We start from the raw sequence: 14,170 nt of genomic DNA on the forward strand, positions 1-14,170 counted from the left end.
AAACAGATCAGGGAGATGAGCTTCTATTAGCTAGGGAGGCCCAGTGTAATATGGGAGTTCAGGATATCCAGTCCCCACTCTCTGCCTTTTTTCCTAATCAGTGCCCTAACTTTCATGTAAAATGCCTGACAAAATGGTAATCTCAACCTGTCAGTAGTTCAGCATCTCGCAGGATCACTGAAGTGACCTGATGGTAGAACCTAATGACTTCCTGCAGCTCCAGCTGCATAGGAAACTAAGATCTATTGTTGTTAGCTTTCCAGCAATTGCAAGGGAAGTCAGAGGCTATTGGAGAGGATAGCAAATAAATGGATCTATTGTGTCTGTCATAACAATATATGCCTTTTTAGAAAATAAACTTGGAATTGGAAACTACCTCTTCTTTCATTTTTGGTGGGTAAAACTAATATGTAAACAAATATGGAATTAAGCCTTTATCTAACTTAGGGTTTTTAAGATGGATTTCATGTGTAGGCTTGGTATATCGTATAAAAATTTTGTGTATGTGTGCAAAAATATTTTATCAGAAATGTTCTTAGTTGACATCATATTCTCATAAGGATCTGTGAACTCTCAAACACTTGGGAAACATTGATTTACTGTGTTTCAATTTTTTGTTACCTTTTTTATAACCACACAGAGCAAAAAACAATTATAGTTTCAGATGAAAATCGGTGCTGTTATTACTCTCCAACATTATAAAATAACTGTCATTATTTACAAATTGGCTGTCCTAAAGGCATCCTGTTTTCTTTTGATTTAGCCAGCTGACATTACAATCGTGAAGTCAATGAAGAATCCTCCAGCTGGTGTTAAACTAGTTATGGCTGCTGTTTGTGTTATGAAAGATATAAAACCAGAAAAAATTTCGGATCCTTCAGGAACTGGAGGCAAGGTAATAACTAGACACAGATTCATCATGTTCATGAATGTCAGAACACTTTACAACAACTGTTATCAAATTAAACATCAATAGTACCCAGTCCAAGGAAGACACGTTGTATATGTAGTCCAGGGTAAAGTGAAGGCAGTACTCTGTGCTGTGTTTAGTCACTCAGTCATGTCCGACTCTTTGCAACCCCATGGACTATAGACCACCAGGTTCCTCTGTCCGTGCAGATTCTCCAGGCAAGAATACTGGAGTGGGTTGCCTCTCTCTCCTCCAGGGGATCTTCCCAACCCAGGGACTGAACCCAGGTCTCCCACATTGCTGGTGGATTCTTTACCTTCTGAGCCACCACAGAAGCCTGAGGGCAGTATAGTATCAGAGAAATGTAGTCCCAGTGGTTTCCACCTCCTTTTCTGGCTATGCAGGATTCGCCACTCTCCTGGGGTGGGTTTGAATGAACAGGGACATAGCTGTGATTTTCTTCCTAAGAGCCTCAAGAATGGTTATACAGGTGTTGTTTCCAAGCATTCAAGAAATTCTGCTGAGGTAACTAGTACTGTGATGTCGTTAAAACTATGTGCTTGGGAGCCAGAATGTCTGTATTCAGAAATCCTGACCCTCCCAGCAGTGTGACCCTGGGGAAGATGCTTAACTTCTGTGGAACTCTGTAAAAGGATCATTGTCATAGTACTTTGGTCACAAAGGATTGGCTTAATTACTACATACCAAGATCGTAACGTATAAGGCCTTTCACACAGTAAGCTGTCTGTGATAATAAATGCTACACATTTATTAGTAAACATTAGCTGTTATTATTGCAATTGTTATTCAAAGGTATATCCCTTAAAAAGAAAGGTATAACATCTATCCTAAACTAAATTTATAGACTTATTTTCTTTTCAGAGTTTTTTCTTTTTCTTTTCAAGTTTTTACAATACCTAAGTTTGAATCCCTGAATTGGAGAATTGGGGTTTTTGTCGGGGGCCCATTCTGTCCTCCCTTGAGATAATAAAGATAAACAAAAATAGGCTCCTACCTTATCAAGTTATTCTCATATACACACACACACACACACACACACACCACTCACACACCCCTATCAAGCTTCTGAAATTAGGAAAAAGAATGTTCAGCTAGTTATGTAGCATTTTTAATTTTATGAGCATGAGCACCACGTGCTTTAGCTTGTAACTGACTGAGCAGTGTATAGTCTTTGTCTTACTGCTTTCTTCTCTGTATTCCACTTGGGAAAATCTAGGTAGGTGAGGGGATTTTCTGTAAGAAAAATGTTTGCTACCCGTCCTAGTCCATTTGGGCTACTCTAACAAATTACCATAGATTGGAGTGGTTATCAACAATGAACATTTATTTCTCACACTTCTAGAGGCTGGTAAGTCCCAAATCAAGCCTGCGGTAGATTCAGTGTCTGGTGAGGGTTCAAGTCCCAGTTTATACACTACTGTCTTCGCGTGGTGGAATGGGAGGGAGCTCCCTGCCCTCTATTTTATAAGGGGACTGATTACATCCATGACTTAATCACATTACTAAGACCCCACCTCCAAGTACTATTATACTGGGAAGTAGACTTTAGCATAGGAATTTGGGGAGAGGACACAGACTTTCAGTTTATAGCACTACCTGTATGATTTGAAAGTCAAAATTAAAGGAAAATAAAAGTTGAAATAATAAAAATATTGTTTCTTATATGAAATTTTGATGGTATTTGTACCAGCTGCTTTTCTTAAGTTTTCTAAAAAGAAATGATCATGTTTTTTGCCTGTCGGTGTTTTTTTTTTTTTTAAATTAAAGTTTTAAAAATTTTACTTATTTTTTGGACTGTGCTGCGTCTTTGTTGCTATGCACAGCTTTTCTCTAGTTGTGGTGCACAGGCTTCTCATTGCAGTGGCTTTTGTTGTGGAACAAGGGCTTTAGAGCGCAGGCTCAGTACTTGTGACGTGATACGCGGTCTTAGTTTTTCTGTGGCATGTGGGATCCTCCTGAACCAGGGATCTAACCCCTGTTTTCTGCATTGCAAGATGTACTCTTAACCACTGGACCACCAGGGAAACCCTCAATATTTAATTTTTAATAATAAGTTCAATATGTAAATTCATATGCATATTTTAAATATTTGATATACTTAACATGTTCTCAGAGAGAGGAGTCTCTTTATTTCATTTCCAAGGACATGTAAGTAGATATTTTGAAATTCAGTGTATAGTTTCTCTGGATTAATATACCTTAAACCTCAAGAAGAAAAGTTTTATATCAAACATACTTAATTGTACATATAATGTTTCTGTAAATTTTATTTATAGATATTAGATTACTGGGGACCTAGCAAAAAACTTCTGGGAGATATGAATTTCTTAAGAGATTTGAGAGAATATGACAAAGACAATATTCCGGTGAGTTTCAGTGGATTTTTTTCTATAAGTGTAATTTTGTCCAGATATATAAAATCTTTAACATTTTTCAGTATTATATAAAATGTAAGCAAATAGAGTGTCAATAGAATTAAAATAGTAAAGGAATACTTATTAATGACTATATTATGAATTTTCATAATGCATAAAACCACTCCTCTTTCAGACCATCCATAGTCATTGAATAAATTAACTGTTTTAGTGTATTACTGACATGAAAGAGTTCTTGAAGTGTCTTCTTAAAATAGTTTATTTCTTAACATATTGGATACACAAATTTCTGAGATTAAAAGTATATAATTTTTCATCCAAACTTCTATTTATTTATGTTTAGTTGTTCTTTTTCCTTGTTTACACATGTTTTCCCAAACTGCAAAGGTCTTTTAATTTTTTTAGAAGACATATCTTGTCTACCTGTAATAAATTTGCTGCAATTATGCTTATTTTAAAAATATCTCAAAGTACTGACTTTGGTTTTTAAAGACAACATAACTGTTTTATATACTCTTTTTTAAACTATATATGATCAATTTTTCATCTAATGATTGTGTGGTATATGTTGAAATTTTAAGATCTAAATCTTTGTTTCCCAGGTGACTGTTATGCAGAAGATTCGTGGTGAATATTTAACAAACCCTGAATTTGATCCTCCTAAGGTTGCTAAAGCTTCCTCTGCAGCTGAGGGTCTGTGTAAGTGGATCATGGCTATGGAAGTGTATGACAGAGTTGCAAAGGTATTTTGAGGATCAGCACATCCGTTTTCTATTGAAATATTCCCATAAATTAAAATCTATGCCTTTGAAATGGAGAAGGAAATGGCAACCTGCTCCAGTATTTTTTCCTGGAGAATCCCATGGGCAGAGGAGCCTGGCAGACTACCGTCCATGGGGTCACAAAAGTTGGACATGACTTAGGCTCTAAAACAACCAATGCCTTTGAAAACACTAAGGTTAGCTTCCGTTGAGTTCAGCCTTAACTCATTTCCCCTCATATTTAATAAAAAGGTTGTGATTTTAAATGTTTTTTTTAATCTTTCATTTTAGGATTGAAGTTCTTTCTTCAACTGAAAAAAAAGTGGTGTTTTGAATTCACTGTAGTAACGAATATTTGGTGAAAAAAGGAAAATTGAAATAAATTTGTTCATAATAAAAGATCTATGCCCTTATTTACTAGTTCAGAAGTTTCTAAAAGTGATTCCACAGAGAACTTGTCCTGCTCCAGCATAATCAGTTCAGCTCAGTCGCTCGGTCTTGTCCGACTCTTTGCCACCCCATGGACAGCATAATCAGACGTTAATTGAGTGTCTAGTGGATGAAGAGAATGCTTACGTATGACATAACCTGTTGGGACCAGTATACATGAGAGCAGGGAGATCAGTAGAACTGGCCAGACTGACCTATAGTTACAGGGACCTGGGGCAAAAGAGAATTAAGTTTTATGGGAGACAGCAGAAGCAAAGAAAAATCCGAAACATCAAAGGCCAAGTGGCAGATGAAAATCTTGATGCAGAGGTCAGAAGTAAGAAATTCCAGTAGGGTTAAGAGGAAAAGCATGGACTCAAGCAGTGATAGGGAGCTTTTTTTGGAGACTCCCTGGGGCCAAATTATAGGAGAGCAGAGAATGGATAAGAGCATTTTGTATGGGGTGGGAGAAAGCTTCAAGAGAGAGGGGACATATGTATACCTATGGCTGATTCATATTGATATATGGCAGAAACCAATATTATAAAATAATTATCCTTTAATTAAAAATAAATAAATTTTTTAAAAGTGCACTTTGCAAATTTGACTAGCAAAGGACCAAGGAAGCTCTGGCCTTGCCCTCTGTAACTTGCAAAATTCTACCAAGGGGAGCAGAAAATATAAATAAAAATGCCCATGGAAATACATGATATTATGTGTTTAGAAAAACCTTAGAGTACAGAATGAGTAATCAGGCTGTAACAACTGAAAAGATATTCCTAATGAGGCATACATGCTTGTTAAAGAGGTATGGATTTTATTCATTTCAGAGGAATAGACCAGTATACACCTGGTATAAGTAAAATTAATTCTATCTGAATGTTCTTCCATTTGAACATCTTGTCCCTCCCCATAGTAGTCCCAGCAGGTCTGCAAACTGTCAACTCTGCCTGTTTCTGCATGTCCAACAAGACATGTGAATGTTCTGGATTCTTTGTATAAAGCAGAGAATCTAAGGTATTCAGGTTCTTTTCTGACTTCCCACCCTGTTCAGTTCAGTCACTCAGTCATGTCCGACTCTTTGCGACCCTATGAATCGTAGCACTCCAGGCTTCCCTGTCCATCACCAACTCCCGGAGTCTACTCAAACTCATGTCCATCAAGTTGGTGATGCCATCCAGCCATCTCATCCTCTGTCGTCCCCTTCTCCTCCTACCCCCAATCCCTCCCAGCATCAGGGTCTTTTCCAGTGAGTCAACTCTTCGCATGAGGTGGCCAAAGTACTGGAGTTTCAGCCTCAGCATCAGTCCTTCCAATGAACACCTTAGACCGAACTCCTTTAGGATGGTCTGGTTGGATCTCCTTGCAGTCCAAGGGACTGTCAAGAGTCTTCTCCAACACCACAGTTCAAAAGCATCAATTCTTCGGCGCTCAGCTTTTTTCACAGTCCAACTCTCACATCCATACATGACCACTGGAAAAACCATAGCCTTGACTAGATGGACCTTTGTTGACAAAGTAATGTCTCTGCTTTTTAATATGCTGTCTAGCTTGGTCATAACTTTCCTTCCAAGGAGTAAGCCTTGTACCTCCACACTATTTTAATTTCAATGCACCTGCCTTGTGTTGTTATGGAAAGGTTGAAGGGAGATATCCAGCAAGCTCTTCTCTAAAGTCCAAAGTAGGAAGAAAAGCTTCCTAATTTCTGTTTAACACATTCTCCCTTCAGGATTTCTGCCCTGAGGAGAGAAAGCAGGTCCATCGTATCTGATTCTTTGCTTCAGCCTTCCTCTTGGCCTTCAGCTCACTCATGGCAATGTGTCAGTAGACTGAGGTCTCCCTTCTTTCAAATGGACATATACTCTCTTTGGTCAGTTTGTAAATTCCTTATACTGGTGTCTTATAGTATACTCTAACCAAGTTGGCCTTACCCCATTCTTCATATACTGATGAGCATAATAAAATAAAAACTTTAGGAAATCGTTTTTCTCTCAACAAAGCCTCACTTTTCTCAATTGATTGAGGAAAATTCAATTTTGATAGCGAAGCTAAATACCAAGTCTTTATTTCTCTTTGTATTACTGCTACTGTCTTAATCAAGGCAAATGTAATCCTCAGCTGACTGGGAAGGAAATCAAAAGCTTAGAAATGCCAAAAAAAAAAAAAAAAGGAGCACATTCATGTATTTTTAAGTGTTTGTCATTTCTGTTACATGTTATTCTGTTTTGCCACAGTTCAAAGGCAACTCCTGATTGTATTGAGATGTTTTGCTACATATTATGTTTTTGTGCTACATTTTGTGACATATTATTAGAGTAACTTGCCCATTTATAGATGAAGTTTGCTGGTCCAGGATGATTTTATATATTTTATAAGATATAGAAATATATTTTACTTTATTTGCATATGAAAATATAAGATTTAAGGAATTTAAAATTTGCATGATTTATCTTTTTAAGTAATAAATGTATTTATAATCATAAATAAACATTTAAAATTCACAGTATCTATAAAGGATTATGCTGACTGTCAGTGTTCTATATAGTACATGTTATAGCTGCATGTACTGTTCCCAAACAGGTAGTGGCTCCTAAGAAAGCCCGCTTAACAGAAGCTCAGAAGTCCTTAGCTGAGACAATGGAGCTTTTGAATCAGAAGAGAGAAGAACTAGCAGAAGTAGAACATCATTTGGAAAATTTAGAAACAATATTTCTTGAGAAAACTGAGGAAAAAGCTCGTTTAGAAGACCAGGTGGAACTTTGTGCTAAGAAACTTGAAAGAGCCTCAAAACTAATTGGAGGACTAGGTGGCGAAAAATCGAGGTCAGATTTCTACTCATTCTAACAATGTTTTCAAACCTCTGGCTCGAATATGCAGCTCTCTTCGGGTATGATGATTGCCATGCCATGCCATGCTCAGTCGCTTCAGTCGTGTCTGACTCTCTGTGACCTCATGGACTGTAGCCTGCCAGGCTTCTCTGTCCATGGTATTTTTCCAGGCAAGAATACTGGAGTGAGTTGTTTATCTTGATTACTGATTTTTAAATGGCTGGTTGAGAATATGGGACTTTCTATAAAGCACCTGGCTAGGCTTCTCCTAACAGAATTTCAGTGTCAAGGATGGTGTTTGCAACTTGCTTTCAAATGATAAAAGAGAGAGAGAAAGAGAAAGAGGCAAATAAGGCTAAAGATAAGTTTTAATCTTAGTGGTGAGTATGTGGATGGTCGTTGTGCAGTTCTTTCCAATTTTGTGTTCAAATGTTTTGCAATAAAGTGTTTGGAAGGGAGTAGTGAATATGTGGTTCATTTTGTTAAATTTATTTTAAATAACTGACTTGATGTAACAAAGCCAGTTAGCTTTATTCTAATCTATTTATACTAGTCAGCCAATTATCATAGCTATTAATTGTTATTTGTTGAATGAATAGCATGATAAAGTAACATACTTTTGATGATACTTCATAGTGCAGATTAGATGGTTTTGAAATGCACTTTTTATGGTAAAAGTTTCATTAAATGGAAAAAGATACCAACCTTAGCTATAGTATGCCAACTGCTATACAACTTAAATGTAATTTTTGGTAATGAATTACAAGTGTTCCTGAGTTTTTCAGAAACAAATAGCAGGGCCACTGGGCCAAATCATCCTGAATAAAATGATTAGACAAAATTCTGGTGATTTTTTGTTTTTGTTTCTGTTTTCCTATCCTGAAAGAACAAGTCCTATAAGAAATGCATAATATTCTAATAATGAATAGTGAAGTATTATTTGTAGAACATAAATGTATATTATAGCATATTAGAGCTAGAAGGGACCTAACCTCCTCATTTTATAGATAAGCAAGTGCCCAACTTTTCATGGCATTTTGTTATAGAATTTGGACTAGAAACCCCTGGCTGTTTCATTACTGTCTTTAGTCATTCTCTTTGGTGAGGGTATTTTGCCTTTGATTGGTCTCCCAGATGGTCTCAAGCTGCAGATGACCTTCAGACAGTATATGAAAATTTGACTGGTGATGTCTTAATATCAGCAGGAGTAATAGCCTACCTTGGTGCTTTCACTTCTGGCTTTCGACACACATGTACAGAAGAGTGGAGCATGTTGTGCAAGGTAATGGTTTTATATTTTCTTATGAGTTTATTTTTAGAACATTTAAAATATATGTTGGGGTATTTGGGGGGAAAGGATGATAATAAAAATAGAGAAGGAAAGAAATGACTGAAAATATGAAGTTTTTTTCTTCTTATTTGATCAGTAAAATATTTCCATAGTCTAACTTTTCATTCAGTTTTTTCAGTTGTTTAGAATTATTAAATACTAACAACAAATAATATGTTAATTAAAAATATTTTAATCAACAAGATAAGAGAAAATGTCAAAAATAAATCTGTGTATTTCTAACAGGAGAAAAAAATCCCATGTTCAGAGGAGTTCTCACTGAGTAAGACCTTGGGTGATCCAGTAACAATCAGAGCCTGGAATATTGCTGGATTGCCTACAGATACTTTCTCCATAGACAACGGAGTGATTGTTAACAACTCCAGGCGCTGGTAAGGAAGATAAAGTGTTTATTTTTCAATTATTTTACTTGAAACTTTTCGAACATAGAGAAAAATTGAAAGGATTTCAGAGTAAGTACCCATATAGCTACCACCTCCTAGATCTTGCAGTTAACATTTCATTATTCTTGCCCATCCCTCTATCCATCCATCAACTCATCCTTTTTTATGTATTTCTACGTATGTTGCAGACATGGACATACTTCCTCCCAAATACTTCAGCATGCATATCATTAAGTAAAGTTCAATATTTCTTTCCTTTTGAGGTAAAATTTACATACAATGAAATATATAAAATTTAATACAAATAGACAAAAATACACAAACTTGTGAGTTCTAACCAAAGTGTGCACTTGTGCAACTCAAACCTCAGGGTTTGAGTCAGGGTATAACACAGTCTTTTTTGTCCCATCCCAGTAAATCCCCTCGTTCACCCCATAGGAAATTATTATTCTGATTATTTTCCATCACAGGTTAGTTTTGCCTGTTCTAGATCTTCATATAAATGGAATCGTACTGTATGCCGTCTTTTGTGTAAGGCTTTTTCCACACAGCATAATCTTACTAATTTTTGTTGCCGAGTATTATTCAGTTACATGACTCTGTAATTGTCTATGTATTTTCCTGTTGTTGGACACTTGGGCTGTTTCCAGTTCTTAGCTATTCAATGTATTGATTTTAGCTAGGTATTTCTACTCATTTTGTAATTTATGCAATTTCATGTAAATCTGTTAAAGCTGCTGTCATAGTATGGTAACTGTGTGAGCTTTGCAGATGGTTTTTATTATCTTTTTATTTACACACTTTTGGAAACTTGGGAAATTATTCTCATCTGAGAGATATTTTCTTGTAAATAGTTATCTAGTCATATTGCCATCTAATATAAAAATCTTTTCTTGACCTTATGTCAAACAAACTATGATGGATAATACTGAGTTCTTATATTCATGAGATACTATTTTAATACCTTATATTCTCACAAATTCCTATGAGTTACTTCTTATTATTATTATTCCATTTTATAAATGAGACAACTGAGGCCCAGAATAAATTAGTAATTTGAAATTTAGTGAGATAACTGAGCTAATAAATGATGTAATCAGAATTTGAGCCCAGACAACTTAACTTCCAAATCCTAATTCTTTCTTACTATGTTAAGTGAAATGTGGAATAGGATATCACATTTACTACCTTTAAAACTGTAATGGAAGTTTCAGTCTTCGTTTGGGATATAAGATATGGTAAAGATACAAAGAAATCTTATATTCTGAAAGTTTGAGGTATTGTTTGTTTATATTCTTTGGAAACCTTACTAGATACTTCAAGACCTCTAAGTCTCCTTTATATTGATAGTGTTTTTTACCTGAGAGTGAAAATCCTTAGGTTGAAATGTCTCGGCAATTGGTAAAATCCCTGGTAGCTCAGTGGTAAAGAATCTGCCTGCTAATGCAAGAGACGTAAGAGATGTGGGTTCAATCCCTGGGTAGGGAAGTTCCTCTGGAGGAGGGCGTGGCAGCCCAATCCTGTATTCTTGCTTGGAGAATTCCATGGACAGAGGAGCCTGGCAGACTATAGTCCATGTGTTGCAAAGAGTTGGACACAACTGAAGTGACTTAGCAGCAGCAGCATTATAATCTGAGGAAGTATAATAAGCTATTCCCAAAAATGAGAATGTTCTATTTAACAGAATATTAGACCCTGAGTATTAATTTTGTTTTAGAACTCTTTTTTGTGCATTTGGTGGCCATTTTGACTTTTAAAATAGCAGTTTAAAATGTTAGCAGAATGTCTATTAGGCTTAATGGAAATCCAGAGAAACCAGAAGTTTCAGAGTTGTATGTAAATTGAAGAAAACAATCTGTCATTTACTGGCAGAAAGATAACTCTTCCAATAAAGTAATCTTTCAGTGATGTCACTACTTTGTACCTGATATTTTGGGGCTGGCTGATCAACAGGTCATGGATTGTGTCAATTTTGAAGTATAAGTCTCCATCCTTATAGACCAGACTTCACTTCTTATCAGTTGAGACCAAAGTGGTCATCTATGGCCATCATCATTCTTGACATTAGGCTGAGTGATGACAGAGGCTTAATCTCCTCTCCCTACCTCCTGACAGCAGAATCCAGTGATGTAACTTATGTCCACTCTTTCGGTTACTCACTTTTGAGTATCTTAAGTGTGAAAAGTGTGTGTGAAAGTGTTACTTGCTCAGTCGTGTCTTACTCTTTGTGACTCTATGGACTGTAGCCCTCCAGGTTCCTCTGTCCATGGAATTATCCAGGGAAGAATACTGGAGTGGGTTGCCATTTCCCCTTCCAGAGAATCTTCTCAACCCAGGAACTGAACCTTTACCTGCTGCATTTCAGGCAGATTCTTTACTGTCTGTGCCATCAGGGAAGCCCAATCTTAGGTGTGCGTCAGAGAAAAGCTGCGGACTTAGAGAAAAGCTACCAGACTTTTGTAATGTGAAAATTGGTATCTCTCTCAGTCATTCGCTCTCTATCCCTCTCTTACTGTCTCTCTCAGGCTGCAGGACCTACCTTCCTTGTTTTTCTCACTGCTTCATTGATCTGTCTCTGATTATTTGCTGACTCTGTTCTTCTGTACACATGGCCATTCTTTAATGAAGCCTTAGATCCTAAGTTCACAAAACACATCGTTGAATAATATACAAAAACCCAAATCATTAAGTACAACTGCAAATCCCGTGAGAGAAAAATCTGATTACTCTGGCATGGGACAAATATCCACCCTAGTCTTATCACCTATGGCTGGGGGCCGAGCCATTATGGTTAAACACATGGGTATAGGTCAGAAGCATAAAAGTGAGACGATGAAAAAGTGAAAGTTATGTCCAACTCTTTGCGACTCCATGGACTGTAGCACACCAGGCTCCTCTGTCCTTGGAATTCTCGAGGCAAGAATACTGGAGTGGGTGGCTATTTTCTTCTCCAGATCTTCCCAACCCAAGGATTGAACGTGGGTCTCCTGCATTGCAAGCAGTTTCTTTACTGTCTGAGCCATAGGTCAGGAGATAGTTCTCAGAAAACAAGTCATAAACTGGGAAAGTTTAACAATTAGGACCCTGTTATGTTTATTGTATCTTTGGATTTGATGAAAGGTAAGGATCTAATTTTGTTTAATTATTTTATAATGATAACCATTTACCCCAGCAGTGTTTATTGAGTTATTCTTCATTTCCTCACTGATTTGTAATGCTGTCTTTGTCCTTTAGTCTTTCTTGTGCACTGGTCTGAAAATGTCTTTTTTTCCTCTATTTTTTCTTTAATTTGATGTCAGGCTTATTGAGGTATAATATATGCAGTAAAATCCAACCTTTTTAGGGCGCTCTTATGAAGTTTGACTCACTCCAGTACTCTTGCCTGAAAAATCCCATGGGTGGAGGAGCCTGGTAGGCTGCAGTCCATGGGGTTGCGAAGAGTAGGACACGACTGAGCGACTTCACTTTCACTTTTCACTCTCATGCATTTGAGAAGGAAATGGCAACCCACTCCAGTGTTCTTGCCTGGAGAATCCCAGGGACGGGGGAAGCCTGGTGGGCTGCCGTCTATGGGGTCACACAGAGTCAGACACAACTGATGCGGCTTAGCAGCAGCAACAGCATGAAGTTTGACTAAAGCCTGTGGTCATATGATCCCTGTGACAATCAAGATGCAGAATATTACCAACCATCTGAAGCTTTTATGTGTTTATTTTTGGTTGTCCTGGATCTTCACTGCTGCCCCATTTTTTCTCTAGCTGGGGCGAGCGGAGGCTGCTCTGTAGTTGTGGAGCACAGGCTGCAGGGCTCAAGAGCTTCAGAAGTTGCAGTTCCCAGCTCTAGAGCACAGGCTGGCTAGCTGTGGCCCACAAGCTTAGTCGCTCCATGGCAGGTGGGATCTTGCTGGATTCGCACTTGTGTCTCCAGTGCTGGCAAGTGGATTCTTTACCACTGAGCCACTAGGGAATCCCCATTTGAAGCTTTTAAATGGGAGGGATCACAGGACTTTCCCCCTCCACCTACTTTTTAAAATAGGGATTGTAAGTGACATAATTCTCACTTGTAATCAGAGTATTTTGATTATTTGTACTTAAATGGAATTATTGATACATTTAGATTTGAATCTGCCATCTTGCTATTTCTTTTCTGTTTGTCTCATCTGTTATTTTTTCATCTTCTTTTTTTCACCTGGCTTTGGATTAATTGAGTTTTTTATGGTTCCATTTTATCTCCACTACTTACTTACTGGTTATACATTCCTTACTTTTAATGTTTGCTCTAGAGTTTATATTCAGTTCAGTTCAGTTGCTCAATTGTGTCCAACTCTGCGACACCATGGATGGTAGCATGCCAGGCTTCTCTGTTCATCACCAACTCCTGGAGCTTACTCAAACTCATGTCCATTGAGTTGGTGATGCCATCCAACCATCTCATCCTCTGCTGTCCCCTTTTCATCCTGCTTTCAGTCTTTCTCAGCATCAGGGTCTTTTCCAATGAGTCAGTTCATCGCATCAGGTGGCCAAAGTATTGGAGTTTCGACTTCAGCATCAGTCCTTCCAATGAATATTCAGGACTGATTTCCTTTAGGATGTACTGGGTGGATCTCCTTGCTGTTCTAGGGACTCTCAAGAGTCTTCTCCAACAACCCAGTTCGAAAGCATCAATTCTTGGGCACTCAGCTTTCTTTATAGTCCAACTCTCACATCCATACATGACTACTGGAAAAACAGGTTTGACTAGAGGGAACTTGTTGGCAAAGTAATGTCTCTGCTTTTTAATATGCTGTCTAGGTTGGTCATAGCTTTTCTTCCAAGGAGCAAGCGTCTTTATTTTCATGGCTGCAGTCATCATCTGCAGTGATTTTGGAGCCCAAAATAATAAAGTCTCTCACTGTTCCCATTGTTTCCCATCTGGGGCCAAACTATGGTAGGGGTAATGATAATGGCAACCTCCTTCAAAAGGTCCCACGCATGCACTGCTGCACTCAGTGCCCCCGACCTTGCAGCAGGCCACTGCCGACCCATGCCTCCACCCGGAGACTCCTGGACACTCATGGGCAAGTCTGGGTCAGTCTTTTATGGGGTCACTGCTCCTTTCTCCTGGGTCCTGGTG

At 37.8% G+C, this 14,170-nt stretch overlaps 1 protein-coding gene across 2 annotated transcripts in view; it reads left to right on the forward strand.

Moving 5' to 3' along the window:
- The window catches only part of DNAH12 (dynein axonemal heavy chain 12), a 173,590-nt gene that overhangs the window by 115,533 nt on the left and 43,887 nt on the right, over positions 1 to 14,170 (forward strand). The window contains exons 50-55 of one of the 2 annotated variants that reach the window (XM_060402345.1): positions 768 to 895; positions 3,208 to 3,297; positions 3,909 to 4,049; positions 7,077 to 7,318; positions 8,459 to 8,606; positions 8,901 to 9,046. In XM_060402345.1, coding sequence (XP_060258328.1) covers positions 768 to 895; positions 3,208 to 3,297; positions 3,909 to 4,049; positions 7,077 to 7,318; positions 8,459 to 8,606; positions 8,901 to 9,046 — 895 coding nt within the window. Of the gene's footprint in view, positions 1 to 763; positions 896 to 3,207; positions 3,298 to 3,908; positions 4,050 to 7,076; positions 7,319 to 8,458; positions 8,607 to 8,900; positions 9,047 to 14,170 lie in introns of both variants that reach the window. The other variant, XM_012099851.5, reaches the window with a different exon arrangement.

Source organism: Ovis aries, chromosome 19, assembly GCF_016772045.2.
Source record: "Ovis aries strain OAR_USU_Benz2616 breed Rambouillet chromosome 19, ARS-UI_Ramb_v3.0, whole genome shotgun sequence".
In the NCBI taxonomy this organism is placed as follows: domain Eukaryota; kingdom Metazoa; phylum Chordata; class Mammalia; order Artiodactyla; family Bovidae; genus Ovis; species Ovis aries.